The sequence below is a fragment of the Chrysemys picta genome, chromosome 2 (genome assembly GCF_011386835.1).
Source record: "Chrysemys picta bellii isolate R12L10 chromosome 2, ASM1138683v2, whole genome shotgun sequence".
NCBI classification, from domain to species: domain Eukaryota; kingdom Metazoa; phylum Chordata; order Testudines; family Emydidae; genus Chrysemys; species Chrysemys picta.
Window position 1 is genome coordinate 1 of NC_088792.1, and position 24,077 is coordinate 24,077.

General features: G+C 46.0%; 1 protein-coding gene across 15 annotated transcripts in view; it reads right to left on the reverse strand.

Moving 5' to 3' along the window:
• Positions 1-594: 594 nt before the first annotated feature.
• Positions 595-24,077, reverse strand: part of SMARCD3 (SWI/SNF related, matrix associated, actin dependent regulator of chromatin, subfamily d, member 3) — a 235,408-nt gene continuing 211,925 nt past the window's right edge. For all 15 annotated transcript variants that reach the window (XM_065582496.1, XM_065582501.1, XM_065582502.1 and 12 more), the window contains 3 exons: positions 15,145-15,267; positions 4,972-5,073; positions 595-4,831 (listed from right to left, as the gene is read on the reverse strand). In XM_065582496.1, coding sequence (XP_065438568.1) covers positions 4,778-4,831; positions 4,972-5,073; positions 15,145-15,267 — 279 coding nt within the window. In that variant the 3' untranslated portion in view covers positions 595-4,777. The remainder of the gene's footprint in view (positions 4,832-4,971; positions 5,074-15,144; positions 15,268-24,077) is intronic.

Consider the following 24,077-nt stretch of genomic DNA (forward strand, 5'->3'; position numbering starts at 1 on the left):
TCAGAGACCAAGTGGGTAGACCTACCTACACTTCGGATTTTGGGGGATTATTCAGTTCTTCAGGATTTTCATATGGTGCTCTCAGTGGTACAGCTGGAGGTGATGCAACCCCAAAGCTGCCACTGAAATAAATTAGACAAGCAATGGCAAGATGGACGCTGCCCAGAAATGCCCTTATCCCAATCCCTTTAAAGAGGTGGTGCCCAAAAAACAAATATTCACTGTGTCGAGTCTTTTTCCAATGGCAGCAAGAAACCCAAATGAATGATGACAGACATTCCTGATGGTGGCTGGGACTCAGCAGGAAAATCTGGCTTTTCAATTTCCCATTGTAGACATATGTAAACATGAGTCACAGTTTGGCCCTTCAGTTGACCTGTAAACCCCTTCTCTCCCCAACCCCACAAAAATCTCAGAGCTGTGCTTGCAATCTTCAGGCAGATACTGAAGTCCACTGAGTTGCCAGAAGGAGCAAGAAGTTGCAGAAATCTTCTGTTTGTACTGTGTTAAAAAAATTCGCAAACAACTGTGCAATTGTTTCACAGTGGGCTTATGGAGCTTGCTTTGTTGAGAAATGTAATGCAAATGCAAAGGTTACAAAGGAACAAATTATTTATTGTTAAAAGCTTTTCTACGAATCACTCTGCATCGTACAACAAAGATATGGTGGCTACACAGTAGAGGAAATCTCGCTCTCTCTTGTCACTCTCTCCACCCCCCCCCCCCACACACAAACACACACACAAGTTATGGAGTTCCATTCCTGAATAAGATTGGCAAAGCTGTTTGTCATACAAGGTAAGATCTGATGGATCAGAAGCAGCTCACTGAACAACAGAGCAGTTACAAGAAAGGAGGAAGCACTCTTCAGGAAAACAGTCTGCTTTGCCCTCACCTGCTTCCACTGCATGTGGAAGAGCGTTTAACAGAAAGAAACCTGACTACAGTCTTGACTGCACAAGTATTAACAAGGGCATTCTATTGTAGGTGACTCACAAGCTGCTCCAGGACTGTGCCATCCAATGCTGCAAGGCACAATTCTAAACATGGTGCTACAATCAGTTTTGGCAGCTGGAGTGCTTTCTGCACTAGAATGGCCAATACTACGAGTTTCATCTGAACCAGTGTTAGTAATGGTGAAAAAAATTTCTACAATGTCCATAATTCAGACAAAGTTTATGACAGACTATTAGGCTGTGCCCTGCCTACCCATTTTCTAGCCTACACAGTAGTTATCAGACTGGCTGTCTCACTTGGTTATTTCACATATATATCTATACTTGCATACACACAGAGAGCATACCGAATTACATGGACTGTGCTATATCCAAATGGTATTGCACTGATTAGTCTGTGCTATGATTTAATAGCACTTCGAGTGCTCTCTGCTCCATGTCTTCCCACCGCTGTATTCCGCCACCCATTTGGGGGAACTGACTAGATGGCCAAATAGGTCTTTTCATTCTGTACTTTCTAGAAAGCACTGCCTCTGAATCCTTATCCACTGTGCAAAGCAGGGATTACTAAAAGAGTGTTACAAATCTGCCAATTTCACAGTTTAACTCCAAGATGCACCTTCCTAGTCCCCATGCATTGGCACACTATGGATTCTGCACTAAACTGTTCCCAGTCATCTGCTATAGGTTCTAGTTTACACCATATATATATAGATATGGACCTATATGCTGTTATCTACCCCCTTTCTCTGACAGATGCTAGACTTTTTTGTTGCACCCTGCATAGATTTGTGTTGTCCTATAGCAATAAAATAGAATAGCCAGAAAGGATCTTTTAGTCCATGTAGGCCCTTACCCTGCCCTAGGCATGATTTGCCTCTATCATCATCTGCTGAGAGCTTTCTCCAGAGCCTTCCTAACCTCTTCTATCCATTAAGTTTATTCAATTTAGTTTATTGTTCAAATTCTGCCATTATTACAATGCTGTTCGGCTTCTACCCAATCCTGCTCTATTGTTTCTCCCTACATACAATTTCCCTTCTTGCTTACAGTATTGGCTCAAGCTCCTGGCTGTACTGCCATAATACAAGGGACTGTTTCTCTCTTTACTTCCTCAGTAAAAGAGCAGGAGCAGGACTGTTTCTAAACGACAAAAATCAAACTCCATAATCAGTTCAGCCAAGGGAGATAGCCATCAGCCATTCCTAAGAATAATCATTGGGGAATATAATTCTGGACAACATTGGGGGAGACTCTGAGAATACAACCTCTAGCTGGATATATTCAGTGTTATCGCTAGTTAATCTATGGCATTAACATACTGTAGTGGTAAAAATATCTAAGTTGGAAGCAACAACACTAATGGTGATTCTGAATAACCTGACCAGAAAGCACAGACCTGGGGTAATAGAAATGTCCAATTAAATCCTGGACTGAGTCAGACTTGTATAAGGAAGAAAGGCTGTTGCCACTCCATCTTCTTTTATCAGTGGAGGCAGCACAGCTGGAATCTCCACACATGACCATCTGGCACCTGAAGGGGAAAATTTACCTAATCTAAAGTTCTCTGGCACATGTGCTGCATACTTATGCCCCAGCCCCTGCTCTTCCTTTCCTCACACACACACACAAACAAACAAGTATTATTTATGTATTTCTTATTCCTGGAGACTGAACCCATCCTCTGAATGTAGCTGCTCTGTTTAACATGTACTGAAAAGAGCCTACACACTGGATAGCATGCACACAACTGATACAGCAGCCTAATAAATATGGAAGCACAGTTGCAGATAACTCACTCTGTTTCCCTTCAGAATGTTTTGCCTGTGGTCAGGTTAATGGAGTAAATGAGAGCTTCTTTCACATCCCAGGAACCTTACATTCCCACTCTAGCCTTAGCTTAAGACTGCAGTACTGGAGTGGTTTTAAAATTGAAACGGTTTAGCCCAAGCATTGAGGAGTATGCTCCCCCATTTACAATAAAAGGCCTCACTATCCAGGACAAAGCAGGGATCTGTCTCACACCAAATTAATTTATAAGATAGTACTGACTGTTACATCATCACAATCCAAATTCAAACGCCCAAACAGGTCTCTGAACACAATGGTCAGAGTGAAAGCTATGATATACAAAAGCAGAGAGACATGGATGAAGAGGCATGGATGTCCCCTTCCAGAACTGGACAAAGGAAACTCAGGAGTACACCAGAAGAGGACAATTCCCCAACAGGGAAGACCTGCAAAGATGACAGAGGAGGAGATAGCAATATTAAAACAAACTACATTGTTGAGAAGAACAGTGCACTACAAACCTGAACTTATTTTTCCTTGCATGAGAGTGAAGAAAAGGATGCAAGTAGGAGTATCCCAGAAGAGGAGTTCGATTTCTCAGTCATTAATATGTCATTCATTCAACTTTGGCAACTGCTTTTTGGGCTGGGAATCATGGTAGGTTATTATTACAGACTGACCTGGGAGCTACATAGATTTGGAGTTTGAAGAGTGGGCATGTGCCACTGCTCCCTACTTCTTGGCTGTTTAATAGGTTGTAATTTTCATAGCCTGGATCTCCTATACTTCTCGAGGGAAGCTGTTTTTTCTAGTTCTCAATCTCTACTGCTGGAACTTGATTGAGGCAGATAGTGCTTGTAACCCAGCAGCATCCTGAAGTACAGTTACAGATTAAATAAAGGGGTTGAAAGTTTTTTCTGGTATAGGTAGTACATCTGTGGTTGAAACATAGGGTTCATCCATGGAGTCAGAGAAGAGAAGTCACTGCAATTTTCTTACATGCTATGAAGTTGCACATCTTGGACGCTGCAGCACTTCAGTAATCAGGAGGAAACGTCTCTTGAGCACTGTTCCTAATGTTACAGCCAGCACAACACAGAAATAATGAAATCAGATACCTTACATTGTAGCCTTCCAGTAATACTAACTGTAGCTAAAGCAGTTATACACACAAAGCACCACTAGATCATTTCCACTTTCCCAGAATGCTTCATTTTGGCTCCAACCTCACCACTACTGGCTCCAATTACGTCACTGGCAGTTTTCTTATCATAGAGGCAGTTATTTTCCTCTTAGCATGGCAAATTTGAGCATCATGATGAGTTATTGGCTTGTGTGGTGAAACAGACTTCACTCCATCTTTCACTCAATGGGATAAGGTCTTGCAGAATGAATGGTCTGACTGTACCTCTTCCTTTTAGATGTTTTGTCACTTAATGGGCAGAAATCTTTCTCTCCCATGGGGGAGGGCAGCCCCTTGGCCAGTTCCAGTTGGAATGGAAGCTGTGTTTGGGTAACTGAATGATTCCACAGCTGGAAGAGAGAACATTTTGTCCAATTTCAGGGAATTATCAGTGCAGAAAGTTGTCATAGGAGATTCTCAGATCACAGCTGAAACCATGAAGAATGAGAACTGCCTTTGTTTCTCCACATCCACAGTCTCCTGTAACATCTAGCATCCCCCCCACCCATGAATATATGGTATAGTCCAATAAGTTTGCTGTGTAGTGTCTGAACTTTCTACTAAAACTCAATGATGCAAGTAGATGGCTGAACATTTAATCCTTATTAATATGGACACCTCAGTGAGGAATAGAAATCTTGTGCCCTCTCCGGCCTGGAATGGTTTGAGACACTCACATTAGCAGGATTTTCAGGGGTCACGCTAAAGCTGGTGTTGTGACTGGTGTTGCTGATGGCAGATTCTTGTCCAGTCATTAAGCAAGTCCATGTGTAACAGTGAGCTAAGTAACACTGAGACGTCCACTGGCTCTAGATTCATGATGCCAATGGGAGGTTGTGAATAATGTTTATGTGTTACGCACTCCCAGAGACTGTTCCAGTTCCTGCCGGCGCTGTTGGATCTGAAAGAATAAAAATTATAGGTCTGTACAATTATGCAGATTCACACATTATCAATCAGCAGGCAGAAGGATTCCCTCTGCCCACGCCCAGTTAGCCAGCATGCATGACACAAGCAGACTAAGTTACATTTCCTCCTTACCTTGCAGTAGAAATATCTGCTCACAGCCTCCTGGGACCAGGGCTCATGATAAAATTCAGCTCTACGCTCCTCCTCAGGGTTCCCAACCACATCAGTCATCACCTGTGGCAGAGATGCAACGATTCTTTACCATATCTCTTATAATCTGCATGTAACCCTCTAACATACCTGGCATCAAAGTGTCCCAGCAATGGCTATGCGGCTCCCTCACCAGCATTAAATTGTCAGGATCTTAACCAAAAACCCTTACTACAGTGCTGTCCTTGTCTAAAATCCATCTCTCTCCTGACCCCACTCCATTTCCCAACAGGGAAAGAACTGCTATGGAGAAAGTCAGTCAATTAATAAATTAGGAAAGGGGAGAAAACTGAAGGCTCAAAATTGGCCAGAAACTTGAGGTACTTTTTCAATATCGGCAAGAAAATATAAAAAGATTTGAACAACTTATGAGGAAAGAAAAATCTTTAAATGGTTGAGATTTTCAAAGCAGTGCAGGGAACTTTAAGTCATTAAAAGCAATGACCAAATCCCCTGCACTGCTTTGAAAAGCTGAGCAAATATAACTGTTGTTACAGAACAAGGCAGGGGACATTTAGTTCATTGCACAGTCACAAATGCACAGAATCTATGCTATGCCCTGGCTTGTAAATAGTTCCCTGGGAGGACCCCTTCAGTGTGCAAAACCCCCAAGGGTTTACATTTTTCCACAAGGATACGCCGCATGGCCTCAATGTCTCCTAGACTGTGCTTCCAGGCTCCAGCACTCCCGCTTCGCACCGTAAGCTTTGCCCAGCTAGTCTGGCTAAAGCACACTCTTGTTAAGAGACTTTTACCCTCTTCAGAGATCAATGCACTTCAGCAAGTATTTGCTGCAGCTCCATGCAGCCTTCTCAGAAACAGAGTAGGGTTTATTAGTCAACCGGAACATAGCATCAGGAAGTTCTTAAGTTAACACACAGAAGCAAAGGATAAGGCTATGTCCAGACTTAAAAAACTACAGTGTCACAGCTGCACCGCTGTATTTTTTTTAGTGTAGACACTTACTACAGCGATGGGAGGGGCGGGGGGGGGGTCTTCCATCACTGTATGTAATCCACCTCCCTGAGAGGTGTTAGCTAGGTCAATGGAAGAATTCTTCCATCAACCTAGTGCTCTCTACTCTGGGGATTAGGGTGTTTTAACTAAGTCTCTCCCTCAGGGGTATGGATTTTTCACACCCCTGAGAGACATAGCTATGCTGGTGTAACTCTTCACTGTAGACCAGCCCTAGGACAGATTTTAGATTGGCCAACCGCAGGGCTCCCTTGAGCCATGCTGCTGTAGGAACCATTTGGCTTCCTTTCTCTGTCTCTGTTCCTTTGTCTTAGTCTCAGTTGAGAGCTCCTGTGTCTTTGTGAGGCCAGTTCTTAACACAGATACCTGACACCTCTTGTTTTTAAGAACATAAGAATAGCCACACTGGGTCAGACCAATGGTCCATCTAGCCCAGTATCCTGTCTTCCGACAGTGGCCAATACCAGGTGCCCCAGAGGAAATGAACAGAACAGATAATCATCAAGTGAACCATCCCATCACCCATTCCCAGCTTCTGCCAAACAGAGGCTAGGGATACCATCCCTGCCCATCCTGGCTAATAGTCATTGATGGACGTATCTTCCATGAACTAGTTCTTTTTTGAATCCTGTTATAGTCTTGGCCTTAACCACATCCTCTGGCAAAGAGTTCCACAGGCTGACTGTGCATTGTGTGAAAAAATACTTCCTTTTGTTTGTTTTAAACCTGCTGTTTATTAATTTCATTTAGTGGCCCCTAGTTCTTGTGTTATGAGAAGGAGTAAATAACACTTCCTTATTTATTTTCTCCACACCAGTCATGATTTTATAGACTTCTATCATATCCCCCCTTAGTTGTCTCTTTTCCAAGCTGAAAAGTTCCAGTTGTATTAATCTCTCCTCATATGGCAGACGTTCCATACCCCTAATAATTTTTGTTACTGTTTTCTGAACCTTTTCCAATTCCAATATATCTTTTTTGAGATGGGGCGACCACATCTGCACGCAGTATTCAAGATGTGGGCGTACCATTAATTTATATAGCAGCAATATGATATTTTCTGTCTTTTTATCTATCCCTTTCCTAATGATTCCCAACATTCTGTTCGCTTTTTTGACTGCTGCTGCACATTGAGCGGATGTTTTCAGAGAACTATCCACAATGACTCCAAGATCTCTTTCTTGAGTCGTAACAGTTAATTTAGACCCCATCACTGTATATGTATAGTTGGGATTATGTTTTCCAATATGCATTACTTTGTATTTATCAACACTGAATTTCATCTGCCATTTTGTTGCCCAGTCACCCAGTTTTGAGAGATCCTTTTTTAGTTCTTTGCAGTCTGTCTGGGACTTAACTATCTTGAGTAGTTTTGTATCATCTGCAAATTTTGCCACCTCACTGTTTGCCCCTTCTTTCCAGATCATTCATGAATATGTTGAATAGGACTGGTCCCAGTACAGACCCATGGGGGACACCACTATTTATCTCTCTCCATTCTGAAAAATGACCATTTATTCCTACCCTTTGTTTCCTACCTTTTAACCAGTTACCAATCCATGAGAGGATCTTCCCTCTTATCCCATGTCAGCTTACTTTGCTTAAGAGTCTTTGGTGAGGGACCTTGTCAAAGACTTTCTGAAAATCTAAATACACTATATCCACTGGATCCCCCTTGTTCACATGCTTATTGACCCCCTCAAAGAATTCTAGTAGATTGGTGAGGCATGATTTCCCTTTATAAAAACCATGTTGACTCTTCCCCCAACAAATTATGTTAATCTATGTGTCTGACAATTTTGTTCTTTACTATAGTTTCAACCAGTTTGCCCGGTACTGAAGAAGTCAGGCGTACCGGCCTGTAATTGCCAGGATCACCTCTGGAGCCCTTTTTAAAAATTGGCGTCACATTATTATCCCCTAGTCCAGGTGTGGGCAAACTTTTTGGCCTGAGGGCCACATCAGGGTTCCGAAAGTGTATGGAAGGCAGGTGTAGTGTATTAAATTGCTCCCCGTAGGAATGTGATACTTACGGTGTGCTACTTACGGCTGCCAGGCCTGGTGCTCTGAGCGGCATGGTAAGGGGGCGGGGAGCAGGGGGGTTGGCTAAGGGGCAGAGGGTCCCGGGGGGCATCAGGGGAGAGGGAATAGGGGCAGTTGTATAGGCGTGGGAGTCCCGAGGGGCCTGTCAGGGGGCGGGGGTGTGGATAGGGGTCGGGGCAGTCAGGGGACAGGAAGCAGGGGGGGGTTGGATGGGGAGGGTGGGGTCCCAGGGGGCGGTTAGGGGCAGGGGGTCCTGGGGGGGCAGTCAGGGGACCAGGAGTAGGGGTGGTTGGATGGGTCGGGAGTGCTGAGGGGGGGCAGTCAGGGGTCAGGAAGTGGGAGGGGCGGATAGGGGACGGGGACCAGGCTGTTTGGGGAGACACAGCCTTCCCTACGGTGTAGTGTATTAAATTGCTCCCCATAGGAATGTGCTACTTACAGTGTACTACTTACGGTGGCTGCCAGTCCTGCTGCTCCGTAAGTAGCACATTCCTATGGGAGCAATTTAATACACTACACCTGGTGGCTCTTGCAGTCCCGCTGCCCGGCAGGAGCTCACAGCCCCACCGCCCAGAGTGCTGGCAGCATGGCGAGCTGAGGCTGCGGGGGAGGGGCTGGGGGCTAGCCTCCCCAGCCAGAAGCTCAAGGGCCGGGCAGGACAGTCCCGTGGGCAGGATATGGCCCACGGGCCATAGTTTGGCCACCTTTGCCCTAGTCATTTGTTACAGAAGCTGATTTAAATGATATTACAGACTAGAGTTAGTAGTTCTGCAATTTCACATTTGCAGAACTCTTGGGTGAAAACCATCTGGTCCTGGTGACTTATTACTGTTTAGTTTTTCAATTTGTTCCAAAAACCTCCTTTAATGACACCTCAATCTGGGACCGTTCCTCAGATTTGTCACCTAAAAAGAATGGCTCAGGTTTGGGAATCTCCCTCACATCCTCAGCCGGATATAGCCATGCTGTGTTCACATCAGCTGCTTCTGTAGTTGGTGTTAATCTTTGGTCACTGGGGTTTTAGTTATCACTATAAGATCTTCTATTGCGATGAGTTGGTTCTAGCCAGTCCTTAATGACCCAGTCATATCACCCCAGTCAGTTACATGACTCACACACCTCATGTCTCCTGCTCTTTACACTCAGTGCAAGGGAAACTGAGGTGGACACTGGAATCATAAAAATATCATCAAATTTCCCACATTGTCACATTTCTTGTCCCTTCAAGACCAAACTGAGCAGGGGCACTTTAACCAGTCACCTGGGGAAGGTTGAGCCAACTACTGTTATCCATAGATGGCAAACCAATTTCCCATCCCCTTGGTAGCTGTCCTACCAGGCACTTTCAAGATTCTTACAGCATGTGGTAGGATGGTTGTGAGTAGCCCAGGTTGGGAACTACAGCAGCAAAGCATTGTGAGGCACCCTGGTTTACAGTGCTGGCAGTGACACAGTCCCTCACTGGTCTAAATTGCACCCCAGAACATGATATTCTTATACAAAATATATGGCAACAATATTAAAAAATCCTCTCAACAATCCAAAGAATATAAATGACCTTCTAAGGTAATTGACATAAATAAGGTTTCAGAGTAGCAGCCGTGTTAGTCTGTATCCGCAAAAAGAACAGGAGTACTTGTGGTACCTTAGAGACTAACAAATTTATTTGAACATAAGCTTTTGTGGGCTACAGACCACTTCATCAGATGCATAGAATGGAACATATAGTAAGAAGATATATGTATACATACAGAGAATATGAAAAGGTGGAAGTTGCCCTACCAATTCTAAGGGCTTGTCTATACTTACCGCGCTGGTTCGGCGGCAGGCAATCGAACTTCTGGGTTCGATTTATCGCGTCTAGTCTGGACGCGATAAATCGAACTCAGAAGTGCTCCCCGTCGACTCTGGTAATCCTGCTCGCTGCGAGGAGTACGCGGAGTCGACAGGGGAGCCTGCCTGCCGGGTCTGGACGGCGGTAAGTTCGAACTAAGGTACGTCGACTTCAGCTACGTTATTCACGTAGCTGAAGTTGCGTACCTTAGTTCGATTTGGGGGTTTAGTGTAGACCAAGCCTAAGAGGCTAATTAATTAAGGTGGGCTATTATCAGCAGGAGAAAAAAACTTTTGTAGTGATAATCAAGATGGCCCATTTCAGACAGTTGACAAAAAGGTGTAAGGATACTTAACATGGAGAAATAGATTCAATTTGTGTAATGACCCAGCCACTCCCAGTCTCTATTCAAGCCAAAGTTAATGGTATCTAGTTTGCATATTAATTCAAGTTCAGCAGTTTCTTATTGGAGTCTGTTTTTGAAGCTTTTCTGTTGCAAAATTGCCACCTTTAAGTCTGTTACTGAGTGACCAGAGAGGTTGAAGTGTTCTCCTACTGGTTTTTGAATGTTATGATTCCTGATGTCAGATTTGTGTCCATTTAGTTTTTTGCGTAGAGACTGTCTGGCAGGAACGCATATAGGAGATATGGAAGTAGGAACACATCTGCGGTGTAGCCTGGGCTGTGATTCAGGAAGCAGCAGAATAGCTGACACTTCCTGTTGCTACGTGTGCTGAACAGGTTTATTTGGAGGAAGCCCCAGAGATGGAATATTGAGCTTCCAGCCGGAGGGACCACTTGTGGCCGTGAAAAGAGTGGCTGAGGCTGTCCGCCAGCTTGTTCTGTATCCCAGGGAGATGAGATGCTTACAGGTGTATCGAGTGCTCTACACAGAAGTCCCACAGCATGAGGGCTTCCTGGCACAGGGGAGAGGAGCGTACATCTCCCTGATATATGGATTCTGAAAGCCTGGCACGCCAGGCACACCGCTCTCAGTTCTCTGACATTGATATGCAGAGAGAGGTCTACCCAAGACCAGAGGCCTTGTGTCCTGAGATCTCCCAAATGTGCCCCCCATCCCAGATCTGACACATCTATCACTAATGAGAGGGATGGCTGGGGGCTGGTGAAGGGTACTCCTGCACAAACTACCTGTGGGTCGAGCCACCACAGGAGGGAGTTTAGTATTGGGCGAGGCAGGGTTACAGTGCTGTCCAAAGTGTCTCAAACTGGTCGATATACTGATGCTAGCCATGACTGGAGCAGGCGAAGCCTGAGTATGGCATGCTGTACTACGTAGGTACAAGGGCCATATGCCCCAGAAGTTTCAGGCAGTTCCTTGCTGTAGTGGTGGGGAACTGCCTGAGGCCCCATATGATGTCGCCCAGTGACCGAAATCTGGCTTCTGGGAGGTATGCCCTGGCTTGAGTCAAGTCTAGCACCGCCCCTATCCTCTATCCTCTGCACCGGGGACAGTGTCAATTTGGCCTCGTTTAGAAGGAGACCCAGTTTGACGAACGTCCTTCTTATGAAGCCGACTTTCTCTTCCATTTGAGATCTGGAGTGGCCTTTGATCAGCCAGTTGTCGAGGTACAGTAAGGCTGGTATGTGGGCCGAGGGCGGGGTATAAAGGCCCAGTGACTGGAGAGTGGCACAAGAGTCTTTGAGGGAATGCAAAAACTCATCCATTTTGTCACTGAACAACTTGTGGTTGTCGAAGGGGAAGTCCTCATGGGTGGTCTGGACCTGTTTTGGGAAGCTGCTAGACTGGAGCCAGGGAGTCCTGGAAAAGGATGACTCCGGATGCCAGCAAGTGGGATGCAGTATCGGCAGCATCAACCGTGGCCTGGAGAGCCACCTTGGCCACCAACTTACCCTCATCTAGGAGATGTTGGAAGTCCTGCTGTTTCTCTTGGGGGAGGAAGACCTGGAAGTCCACAAGGTTGGAGTATGAAAGGAAGTCATACTTGGCCAGGATGACCTAGTAGCTGGCAGTGTGGAATTGGAGGCCAGCGGAGGAGTAAACCTTGCGGCCCAGGAGGTCCAACTTCTTGGTAGCCTGATCAGGGGCTGTGGACTGCAGGTGGTGCTGGCAGGTGTGCTTGGTCACGGCTTGGACCACCAGCGAGTTGTGAGGCAGGTGGGTGAAAAGAAAGTCACTGCCCTTGGAGGGCATGAAGTATCGGTGTTCCGCCTGCTTTAGTGTAGAGGCATAGGAGGCTGGAGAGTGCCAAACAGTCTGGGCCAGTTGCAGGAGGGCATCATGGATAGAGAGGGCAGTACATGAGAGTCCACGGGATTGTAGGATGTCCAGGAATTAATCCTGTGGGTCCTGGACATCTTTGACAGGCAGATTGAGGGCCATGGCCATACGTCGAAGTAAGTCCTAGTACTGCACATGGTCAGCAGGGAGAGAGAGAGTGGGAGGAATGATGACATCGTCTGAAGACAAGGAGGTGCCTGTATAGACTGGAGGTAGCAAAGATACCACCAGTACCGTCGAAGTGGGGATGGCTGGAGGTTCCTTGAAGACAGAGGGAGGGGCTGTGTGTTACGGAGATGGTTGGTGCTGTGAGTGAGATGGCATCCCACGCTCATGGCAGGGGTTCCAGGCTGCCCAGTAGGGCCAGGCGTAGGGGTTGCCAGGCAACAGCGGCACCCGCAGGCAGTGGAACCATGGGTTGGCCAGCAGAGCATACACCAGAGGGTATGGTTGGCACCAAGGGTTCAGGCTTTAGGACCATGCAGGTGAAAAGGTGGGGTCTGGTAGGCAGGACCACTTGGAATTGGACGACAGGTCTGGTAGGGATAGAGCCATTGGGACTGTCAGTGCAGGAAAGGTGGGATGGTCCAGGAGCAACAGAGGCACACCTGTGGAAAGGCCTGGGGGAGAAGTGTGGAGCGAAGTGAGAGGCTGGAGCAGGAGCAGCTCGTCCGTGGGAGATGGTAGGCGGAGAGCAACTGGAGGCCTGGAGTGGGCAGGGGAGCCTGCACAGAACAGCATGAGCCCAGCTGTTGGTGCGAGAGGGGACAAATGTCCCGGTGTGCACAGCACCGAGCGGACAAGTCCGGATGGGCATGACAGAGTTGACAGAGGCAGGGGCGATGGTGGTGGGCCAGTCACCATGTCTGGTGGTGGTGCTGGTGGAGGGCGGTGCTTGAACTTGTGCTCAGAGCGAGACTTCTTCGGAGCAGGAACATCCGGGTCAGCATACAACTTCTCAGCCGACCTGGCACAGCTTGTGGCGGCAACACTGCATTTGGGGGCAGTCCCTGTCGGGAAGCCACTCTTGTGCCCACTCTTGTGCTTCTTATGTGCACGGTGGGCTTTTGGCAGGTGCACCGGTGCCATCAATGCCAGTCAGGAAGGGCGTGGGGAGGTGCTCACTGCCAGTGTTGAATGTCATTCCAGAGGATCAGTGAGTCCCGAAGCCAGGAGTGCATGTGCTTGCAGAGGCAGAGTTCTCTGGCCTCCCAGGTGCGCGGCGGGAATGATCGGCAGATGGAGCAGCAGACAGCGACGTGAGCCTCACCAAAGCAATAAAGACAACGTTGGTGCTCGTCACTCACAGAGAAGTAGCATGGGCACGAAGCACAGTGTTTTAATCCTACTGCCAGGCCATAGTCCCCGGGCAGGGGGGAGTCCCCAGAGGGGAGAAGTCCAACCGAAAACTAACTAACTGATGATGAACAAACGGACAACAAACAACTAAAACTAGAAGAAAACTATGTACAACAAACAGAAGCAGTTCTCTTAGCAAGCTAAGAGCACTGAGGAACTGGGGTTGCGACTCTGGCCACGTGGCAATAAGAGGGAACTGGAGTGATGTCGACTCGCACAGCCTCTTAAAGCCTCGGATGCGCCAAGCAGCGATGCACGATCCATGTGCAGGTCAATGGACACTACTATTAACAGTTCTTGCTGTTCCTGCCACATGCATGCTCACCCATGTTTAGAATCCACATAGGGACCATCACTTGAACAAGAATTAGAGTTTCCATTTGTTTAATGCTCATTTTTAAATGTGCTGTTCTTGTCACATATTTTGTATAAGGGTTCTCTTATTTCTCTTTGTGTTTGGTCTAATTTTACATTGTAAATTCTTCAGCCATTGGGCTACTTCTTTTACACATTTAGTGAGGTGCATAGCAGTTTTGGGTGAGACGTAAATAATTATTGTTATTTATTGTAGCCATATTAAATTTAATTTAAAGTTTTTTTGGAGGTTAGATAGTGGTTTACCATAGCATACAGTGTAATAATCTAACTAGTAATTGAAAATCCTACCTAAGTACAATGTGGGAAGTTAGTATTACTCAAAAAAAAGACTGAAATTTCTCAGTTACTGATTTTTGAATATTTAAACTGGCATCTTCAATATCGCAGTAATAGGGCTTGGCATTTAATCTCCTTTTTTATTGTTTTAAGGAAATTAAAATCAAGCAAAAGTTGTATTGAGACACTGTGGGATTGTGTAGCTGTGTTTTGTACAACTTCATAGGATTTAATTTCATAGCCAGAGGGCCCCAGCTCAGCCCTACACCCCAAACTCATCATCTAATCATAGCAGTTTAGTTATCAACTCCACGCAGACAAGTCAAATATACATCTGCATTCAGGACTTCTGCAAGGCAGGGAAAGTGTCTTTATTTGTTTCTGTGAACCATTATTATTCATTATTCTACTGCAGTAAAACCTAGAGTTCCCAGTCAAGGATCAAAACTTCATTGTGTTGGGTGCTATAGTCATGAAATAAAAGGCAGTCCCTGGCCAAGGCGAAAACACAATAGGTGGACAAAATAAACAGTGTTTTTCATTAAAAACAGTAGTCAGACTTGCCCTCTAACTAGTCATTATCACCTGGCAGCTTTTTGTATACATCAAGGCAAAGGTGAGTCTTAAAGGGGGATTTGTATGGCAAAGCACCTACCATGCTCTTAGGTGCTCAAAATCGCAAATAAAATACTTTACCAATTTTTTAGTAAAGCTACATGGATCAGATCTGTTCAAAAATATTTGTTAAAACCTTTGTGAACTACAAACACTTCTCTCACATGACAATTTTTCTAAAAGATCTGCTCTAGGAATTATTTTGGGGACGTTCTATGGCCTGTGTTATACAGGAAGCCAAACTAGATGATCACAATGATCCCTTCTGTCCTTGGAATCTATGAATCTGAAAAATGCACAGCTCAAGCCCGTGCTCCACTGCCTCCTCTTCCCTCCCAGAACCCCTGCTCACCTTGAGATCCCTGCTCTGGGATCGGAGAAGGTCTTGAATGTATCCTTTGGGATCTTTGGAGAAACTCAGCATGAAATCACGTTGTATCTTTAGCTGGTTTATAGATTCGATTGTCTCATGAATCTGAAAAGTAGAAGAAATAATATGGACGTTCTTGTATTTACGTGTCCCCAAGCCACAGTGAGTCTGAGTTTATCCTCTTCAGCCCATCTGTAATTCATATGAAACACAGAACTGTCATTTTGACAAATTACAGTTATTAAGGATCCCAAGGCATCTTTCCCACGAATAAGCATGTTAACTCTGATATCTTGGCCATGTTCTGCTTTCCTGACTACTCGTACACTTCACCTAGATACAGAATTCTTCTTCACATCCTGCCCTAAACTGTTGGATAGTGTGAGGCATGCACTGTCAAAGAGCTAACTTATTTCACTGGAGGATGCAGTGATTCCTGTGTACACTGAGCGAGTTTGCTAAGTCTGTAAGATATTTTGGGATCTTTCTGGATGAAAGATGCTATATAAATATGTAATTAGAATTGTTTCTATTAAAACAAAGCAACAAATATAGGCACTGATGCAGGAAAACATTAAAGCACAAGGGGCCACAACAGTGGTACCCTTAACTCACCCAACAATATTGTTAATCTATCCAACCACACACTTAGCCCAGCAGAAGAGTCTGTCCTATCGCGGAGCTTCTCCTTCTGCCCCACCACCCCCACGAACATGATACAGTTCTGCGGTGACCTAGAATCCTACTTTTGCCATCTCCGACTCGAGGAATATTTCCAACACACCACTGAACAGCACACTAACCCACAGAAACCTTCCTACCAATGCTACAAAAAGAAGGATTCTGCGTGGACTCCTCCTGAAGGTTGAAACAACAGACTGGACTTCTACATAAAGTGCTTCCGCCAATGTGCATGGGCTGAAATTGTGGAAAAGCAGCATGACTTGCCCCATAACCTCAGCCGTGCAGAACACAACACCATCTACAGCCTCAGAAACAACTCTGACATTATAATCAAAAAGGCTGACAAAGGAGGTGCTGTCGTCGTCATGAATAGGTCGGAATATGAACAAGAGGCTGCTAGGCAACTCTCGGGCCATTACCTTCTGATTCCACTGAGGGGTACCAAAAGAAACTGCACCATCTGCTCAAGAAACTCCCTGAAGAAGCACAGGAACAAATCTACACCACCCCTAGAGTCCTGACCAGGGGTATTCTATCTGCTACCCAAGATCCATAAACCTGGGAATTCTGGATGCCCCATCATCTCAGGCATTGGCAACCTGACAGCAGGATTGTCTGGCTATGTGGACTCTCTCCTCAGGCCCTACGCAACCAGCACTCCCAGCTATCTTTGAGACACCACTGACTTCCTGAGGAAACTACAATCCATTGGTGATCCTCCAGAAAAAAACATGCTAGCCACTATGGATGTAGAAGCTCTCTACACCAACATTCCACACAAAGATGGACTACAAGCCGTCAGGAACGGTATCCCTGATAATGTTATACCAAACCTGGTAGCTGAACTTTGTGACTTTGTCCTCACCCACAACTATTTCAGATTTGGGGACAATTTATACCTTCAAGTCAGTGGCACTGCTATGGGTACCCGCATGGCCCCACAGTATGCCAACATTTTTATGTCTGTCTTAGAACAATGCTTCCTCAGCTCTCGTCCCCTAGCACCCCTCCTCTACTCGTGCTACGTTGATGACATCTTCATCATCTGGACCCATGGGAAGGAGGCCCTTGAGGAATTCCACCAGGATTTCAACAATTTCCACCCCACCCTCAACCTCAGCCTGGAGCAGTCCACACAAGAGAACCACTTCCTGGACATTACAGTGCTAATAAGTGATGGTCACATAAACACCATCCTATACTGGAAACCTACTGACCGCTATACTTACCTACATGCCTCCAGCTTTCAACCAGACCACATCACACGATCCATTGTCTACAGCCAAGCTCTAAGATACAAACACATTTGCTCCAATCCCTCAGACAGAGACAAACACCTACAGGATCTCTATCAAGCGTTCTTAAAACTACAATACCCACCTGGTGAAGTGAAGAAACAGTTTGACAGAGCCAGAAGAGTACCCAGAAGTCACCTACTACAGGACAGGCCAACAAAGAAAGTAACAGAACGCCACTAGCCATCACCTACAGCCCCCAACTAAAACCTCTCGAGCGCATCATCAAGGACCTACAACCTATCCTGAGGGAGGATCCCTCACTCTCACAGACCATGGGAGACAGGCCAGTCCTCGCTTACAGACAGCCCCCCAACCTGAAGCAAATACTCACCAGCAACTACATACCACAGAACAAAAACACTAAGCCAGGAACCAATCCCTGCAACAAACCCCGTTGCCAACTCTGTCTGCATATCTATTCAAGGGACACCATCACAGGACCTAATCACATCAGCCACACCATCAGGGACGCATTCATCTGCACATCTACCAATGTGATATATGCCATCATGTGCCAGCAATGCCCCTCTGCCATGTACATTAGCCAAACCGGACAGTCTCTACGCAAAAGAATAAATGGACACAAATCGGACATCAAGAATTGTAACATTCAAAAATCAGTAGGAGAGCACTTCAAGCTCCCTGGACACTCAAAAACAGACTTAAAAGTGGCAATTCTTCAACAAAAATACTTCAAAAACAGACTTCAATGAGAAACTGCAGAACTGGAATTAATTTGCAAACTAGACACCATCAAATTAGGCCTGAATAAAGACTGGGCTTATTTAGTCTGCAGAAGAGAAGAGTGAGGGGGGATTTGACAGCAGCCTTCAACTATCTGAAGGGGGGTTCCAAAGAGGATGGAGCTAGGCTGTTCTCAGTGGCGGCAGATGACAGAACAAGGAGTAATGGTCTCAAGTTGCAGTGGGGGAGGTCTAGGTTGGCTATTAGGAAACACTATTTCACTAGGAGGATGGTGAAGCACTGGAATGGGTTACCTAGGGAGGTGGTGGAATCTCCATCCTTAGAGGTTTTTAAGGCCTGGCTTGACAAAGTCTTGGCTGGGATGATTTAGTTGGTGTTGGTCCTGCTTTGAGCAGGGGATTGGACTCCTGAAGTCTCTTCCAACCCTAATATTCTATGATTCTATGACTGGGAGTGGCTGGGTCACTACAAAAAGCAATTTTCCCTCTGTTGATACTCACACCTTCTTGTCAACTGTTGAAAACAGGCCACTTCCACCTTGATTGAATTGGCCTCGTTAGCACTGACCCCCCATTTGGTAAGGCAATTCCCATCTTTTCATGTGCTGTAATATATATATACTGCTTACTGTATTTTTCACTCCATGCATCTGATGAAGTGGGTTTTAGCCCACGAAAGCTTATGCCCAAATACATTTGTTAGTCTCTAAGGTGCCACAAGGATTCCTTGTTGTTTTTACTAAAGCAAATGTTAAAGTTGAAGCATGACCTTGAGTGGCACTGACTTTAGTGGATCTAAAGAATATGTTCAATTGTTTCCTGAATCAGGTCTACAGAGAGCAAAAAACTACATAAACATATATATGGGCCAATCCCTGCCTCTGTGCTTGCATGGGCAGGCCTATTGAAGCCAACAAGACTACTCATACAAGAAGAACAGGATAGTGGAGCAAGGAGCAATCAGCAGCATTGGAAGTTTATAAAGAACTCATTGTATAAACATTGTTCAAAAACGAGATTGTTTTTCTGATCCAATTACAAAATTAGTAAAGGAAGCGAAAACATTAACTGTGATACAGCAGAATTTCAGGAAGCATGATACATTCATTTAAAGTGGGCTTGGCTGGCCATAGGAAAGTGGCTGAAGAAACAAATAATAAGGGCACTGAATGCTGCTTTCCCTACTCTGGGCTACCAAATCACTGTCCTTTTGCACTTTTTTCATGATGCTCATCATATGCGAGTCACTGTGACATGAAAGAAATTCAAGTCTGGATGCAGAATATCTCTGTTATTTTTCAATACTACATTTGGAAGCAGAGGTAAAGTCTCGGTCTGGGAGTTGACAGGTTCAGGAGGTCTGGAAACCTAAAATGTCTCAGCCAGACTCGGGCTCTGAAGATCATCCTGTTTGACCTTGTAGAGCACTCTAGGAATCATAGGGAAAGGGGGTAGGCATACACCTTTGGAAGAGAACATCTGACACTTCCTGTCTTCTATCGTGCACAGGTCCCCTAGAGGGCGGCCTCATCTGAGAAGATGTTCTGAAGAATGGTATTGTTGATTTCCCATTCACAATTGGGGGAGAAGTATCTGCTAAGATTGTGTGCTAAAGTGTTCTACATACTAAGTAAATGTACAGCTGATAGAAAGTTCTATTATCTGTTGCGCTAGTTCCAGTCTGATGGCTTCCTGGCAGAGAGGGAAAAAACCTCTTGTCATCCAAGACTATGGTGGTCATGTTTTCAGTCATTATTTGGATTGTCTATTCCTTGATTTATTGGAGAATGGATCTGAATGCTTTGAACACAGCTCTGAGCTCCAGAAGACTGATGTGCATTTTTGTTTTCATTGCAGTCCATAGGTCTTGTACACCAAGGTCTTCCATGCACATTTCCCAACCCAGAAGTAAAGCATCTGTTACTAAGGTCCTGGATGGGAGAAAGGGGCGGAAGGAGACCCCTCTGCGGGCATTTGCGAGGTCCTTCCATAATTTCAGGTATGACATGAGTAGAGGGAACTCACAGAGAGGCATGTCTAGATGACGTCTGGTGAGTTTGTAAACCTATCTCAACCAACCTCACATGCAATTGAGGTGAATGTGTCACAAAGGTACAGGAGGCCACATGACCAAGAGTGGTGAGACACATCCTTACACAGCCGTATCTGGGTTTGATTCTAACTGTAGAACTGGCGCCAGCAAGTTCTTGAACCTGTCCTGAGGGAGGTAGAGCATGGATCTTGTAGAGTCCAGGATCACACTGATGAATCTGATTCACTGGACTGGGGAAGAAATGAGGCGGTGCCAAGTTCATTTTCTGCACATTCACTTTCATACCCAGGCTCTGGAACAGAGCATGAGGCACACAGACTGAGGACTGATTAAAAGATCTTCCCCGCACCAGCCAGTCATGCAAGTATGCTTGCTTGCATGTATATCTTTTGTGATGAGTTTAATCATTTGTTACATTATAGGTTTGTTATTTGTTATTATAATAGGTTTATCAATTTGTATTAGAGTATTTTAGCTGTAACGGAAGGAACCTACAGGTAACATTCTGTATGTTCACCTAAGGCAAGTTAACATACATCTGTTCGAGACCTTTACCCTAGATAAATGGTGATGAGCTAAAGCATACAGTATATGTTTGTGACCTTTCACATAGATAAGTGAGCAAGTTAAAGCAAGTTGGTAGGTAAGGCCACACAAGTTCATGGCCTGTTTCAGATTTAACAGGTACACTACAAAAGCCATGGAAATAACTGGTTAGGACAGAAATAACAGAGGTGAAGATGAGCTAACGGTCTCTAACAGTTACGAATATGTCATTAATATGCAGGAACATACCAGCCTATAGAGTAATTGTACCCTAACATTTTTGTGGGTGAGACCGTTAAATTTGGACATGGAAGGCGGGCACTTAGGGTTCAGGTAACCCTATAATAGGGGCAACCCACCATGTTGGGGAGGTTCAGCTTGTTTATTGTTAGTTTGTTATTGTTAGTTTTAAGTAAACTCTAAGTTAGTTTCTATAGTCTTTCTATAGCTTTTAACTCTAGCTTCTTCTAAGTTCTTCACCTCTCACTCAAGACTTGAGGAACCTGGACCATCAAACTCACTTGGCATGCCAGAGGCAAGGCTAGTCATAGAATCATAGAATCATAGAATATCAGAGTTGGAAGGGACCTCAAGAGGTCATCTAGTCCAACCCCCTGCTCAAAGCAGGACCAATTCCCAGCTAAATCATCCCAGCCAGGGCTTTGTCAAGCCGGGCCTTAAAAACCTCCAAGGAAGGAGACTCCACCACCTCCCTAGGTAACGCATTCCAGTGTTTCACCACCCTCCTAGTGAAATAGTTTTTCCTGATATCCAACCTGGACTTCCCCCACCGCAACTTGAGACCATTGCTCCTTGTTCTGTCATCTGCCACCACTGAGAACAGCCGAGCTCCATCCTCTTTGGAACCCCCCTTCAGGTAGTTGAAGGCTGCTATCAAATCCCCCCTCATTCTTCTCTTCTGGAGACTAAACAATCCCAGTTCTCTCAGCCTCTCCTCATAAGTCATATGCTCCAGACCCCTAATCATTTTTGTTGCCCTCCGCTGGACTCTTTCCAATTTTTCCACATCCTTCTTGTAGTGTGGGGCCCAAAACTGGACACAGTATTCCAGATGAGGCCTCACCAATGTCGAATAAAGGGGAACGATCACGTTCCTCGATCTGCTGGCAATGCCCCTACTTATACAGCCCAAAATGCCGTTAGCCTTCTTGGCAACAAGAGCACACTGTTGACTCATATCCAGCTTCTCGTCCACTGTGACCCCTAGGTCCTTTTCAGCAGAACTGCTACCTAGCCATTCGGTCCCTAGTCTGTAGCAGTGCATGGGATTCTTCCGTCCTAAGTGCAGGACTCTTATCACCAGATTACTAAGGAAGGGTGTGAGTATATTAAATAAAATACTTTTATAGTATATAATACCACATGTACTGCTAGAACAATATAATTGCTTTTGTAATTGGTTGATTATTTGATTTCTCTTCCATTACTGTTCCACTTATCTCAATAAAAGGCTTAAAGCTGCCTTTGGCTCTCAGTGTGAGTTTCCTTGTCATACATTCTGAGGGTCCCTGTAAATTCTGTGTAACCTGATTCTGCGACAAGAACCTTATCTTCTGATCAGATTAATTGGTGACCCTACACCCATATTATCTAAACAATATACGGCATGTAGCAGAGTGCAGCAGAGCCCTCTTTGGCTTCTGCCTTTGCTAGGTTCACAAAGTCACTCTGAGAAAATGGGTTTAGTAACTACTGATGCACTTTATTCTCAGGCTTGTTCCCACCACCATTTCACCATGTACAAGTAACCCTTCACTGTCTGCAGGCAGAAGGGAGGGGAGAGCTACCTCCCTACTTCCATGCCCTGCCTTTTTCCTTTTCTCCTGCTCTCCCCTGGCTTCCTTCCCGAGACTTTTATGCAGCCCCAAGCTAATTAGATAGCAGCTGTCTCCGCCTCCCCAGTTAGGGCCAGGTTACCTCCAGCCCGCTCTAACTGGTTCTCCTAACGAGGCATGGGCGTGGCAGAAGGCTGAATCTGCAACCCTTTGCCCAGAACCCTGTCACATGGGGATAGTCTTTTTCCTTAGGCATGCTGCTACTACCACCCATACCTTGATGAATACCTTTGGTGCAGTCAAGAGCATGAAGGGTAGCACATGGTATAAATAATGGTCATGGCCCACTATGAACCTTAAGTAGCTCCTATGAGGGAATGTAGCGATGTGGGACTCACTCCTGCAGCGCCTCCTGCTGGTCGTCTCTGGGAATTAGCTCGTCCAGCTGTTGGAGCGCCCTCTTCAGGCCGGTGTCCCGCTGCCGCTTGGCCCCCGTGTCCCTCCCGGACCCGGTGCCCCGTTATCTGGGGTGCTGCCCCCTGGCAATACCCCTACACTCTGCCTCTGGGTCTCCCCTCTCTGGGGAACCCCCAACCCACTAACCTCACCTCGCCTCAATCTGGGCTACTGCCAGTCACCATCTAGCCCCACTCCCTGGGGCAGACTGCAGTATAAGCCACTCATCACAGGCAAGGGGGTTCGGACCTGCTGCCAGTCCTGGCTGCCTAGAACCTCCTCTTCTTCTTCGACTGCTGGTACCTATGTAGATTTCAAGCATGGGAGAGTAGCGAGCAGCGTTCAGAAAAGAGGAGGGCCAATTGTGCAGGACAGCATGACCGATAGTGGTATCCATCGTCATGGAGGGAACCATGGCATAATGAGTGGAGAAGGTGTGGATGGAGGACCAGGCGGCAGCTCGGCATATATCCTGCCAATGTACGTCTGCTAGGAAGGCAGATGTAGTGGTGTCTGCCTGTGTGGAGTGGGCTGTGACCCTCAGTGGAAATGTGGCACCCAATAGTTCGTGGCAAGTTTCGATGCAGTGGGCGATTCACTTGGAGAGGCATTATGAAGATAGGGCAGATCCACGGAAACACTCTACAATGGCGATGAAGAGTCGCGGGGACTTGCAGAAGGTGTGAGTTCAGTGGAGATAAAACACCAGTGCCCATCAGATATCGAGGGAGTGGAAGGAGGGTTCCATGGATGAGGCATGAGGTAGAAGACCGGGAGGTGTATAATTTGGTTGAGGTGAAAGGAGAAAGCCACCTTGGGAAGAAATTCAGGGTGGGGATGGAGGGAGACCTTGTCCTTTTGGAAGATGATGAAGGGGGTGGGGGGTCTGCCATCATGGTCGCCAATTCACTGACATGATGTGCCGAGGTAATGGCCACCAAAAAGATAACCTTCATGGAGAGAAGGGTTAGGGAGCAGGTGGTCAGGGGCTCTAAAGGGGGTTTGGTGAGGGCAGAGAGGACCAGGTTGAGGTTTCAAGGTGGGGTGGGCTATTGAACAGGAGGAAAAACATGGAGGAGTCCTTGGAGAAATCGGGAGGTTGTTGGATGAGTGAAGACAGAGAAGCCGTCCATGGAAGGAAGGAAGGCATTAAGAGCAGCTAGGTGGACCCGGATAGAGAAGTGTGCTAGGCCCAATTGGTGGAGATGGAGGAGGTAGTTCAGGAGAGTAGGAATGGAGACAGACATGGTAGGAATGTTATGGCGGCTCGCCCAGGCTGAGAAGTGATGCCATTTGCCAGAGTAGCCGGTGTGAGTGGCGTGTCATCTGCTGTTAGTGAGGATGTTGTGGACGGGTGTAGAGCAGGCCTGGTCTACAT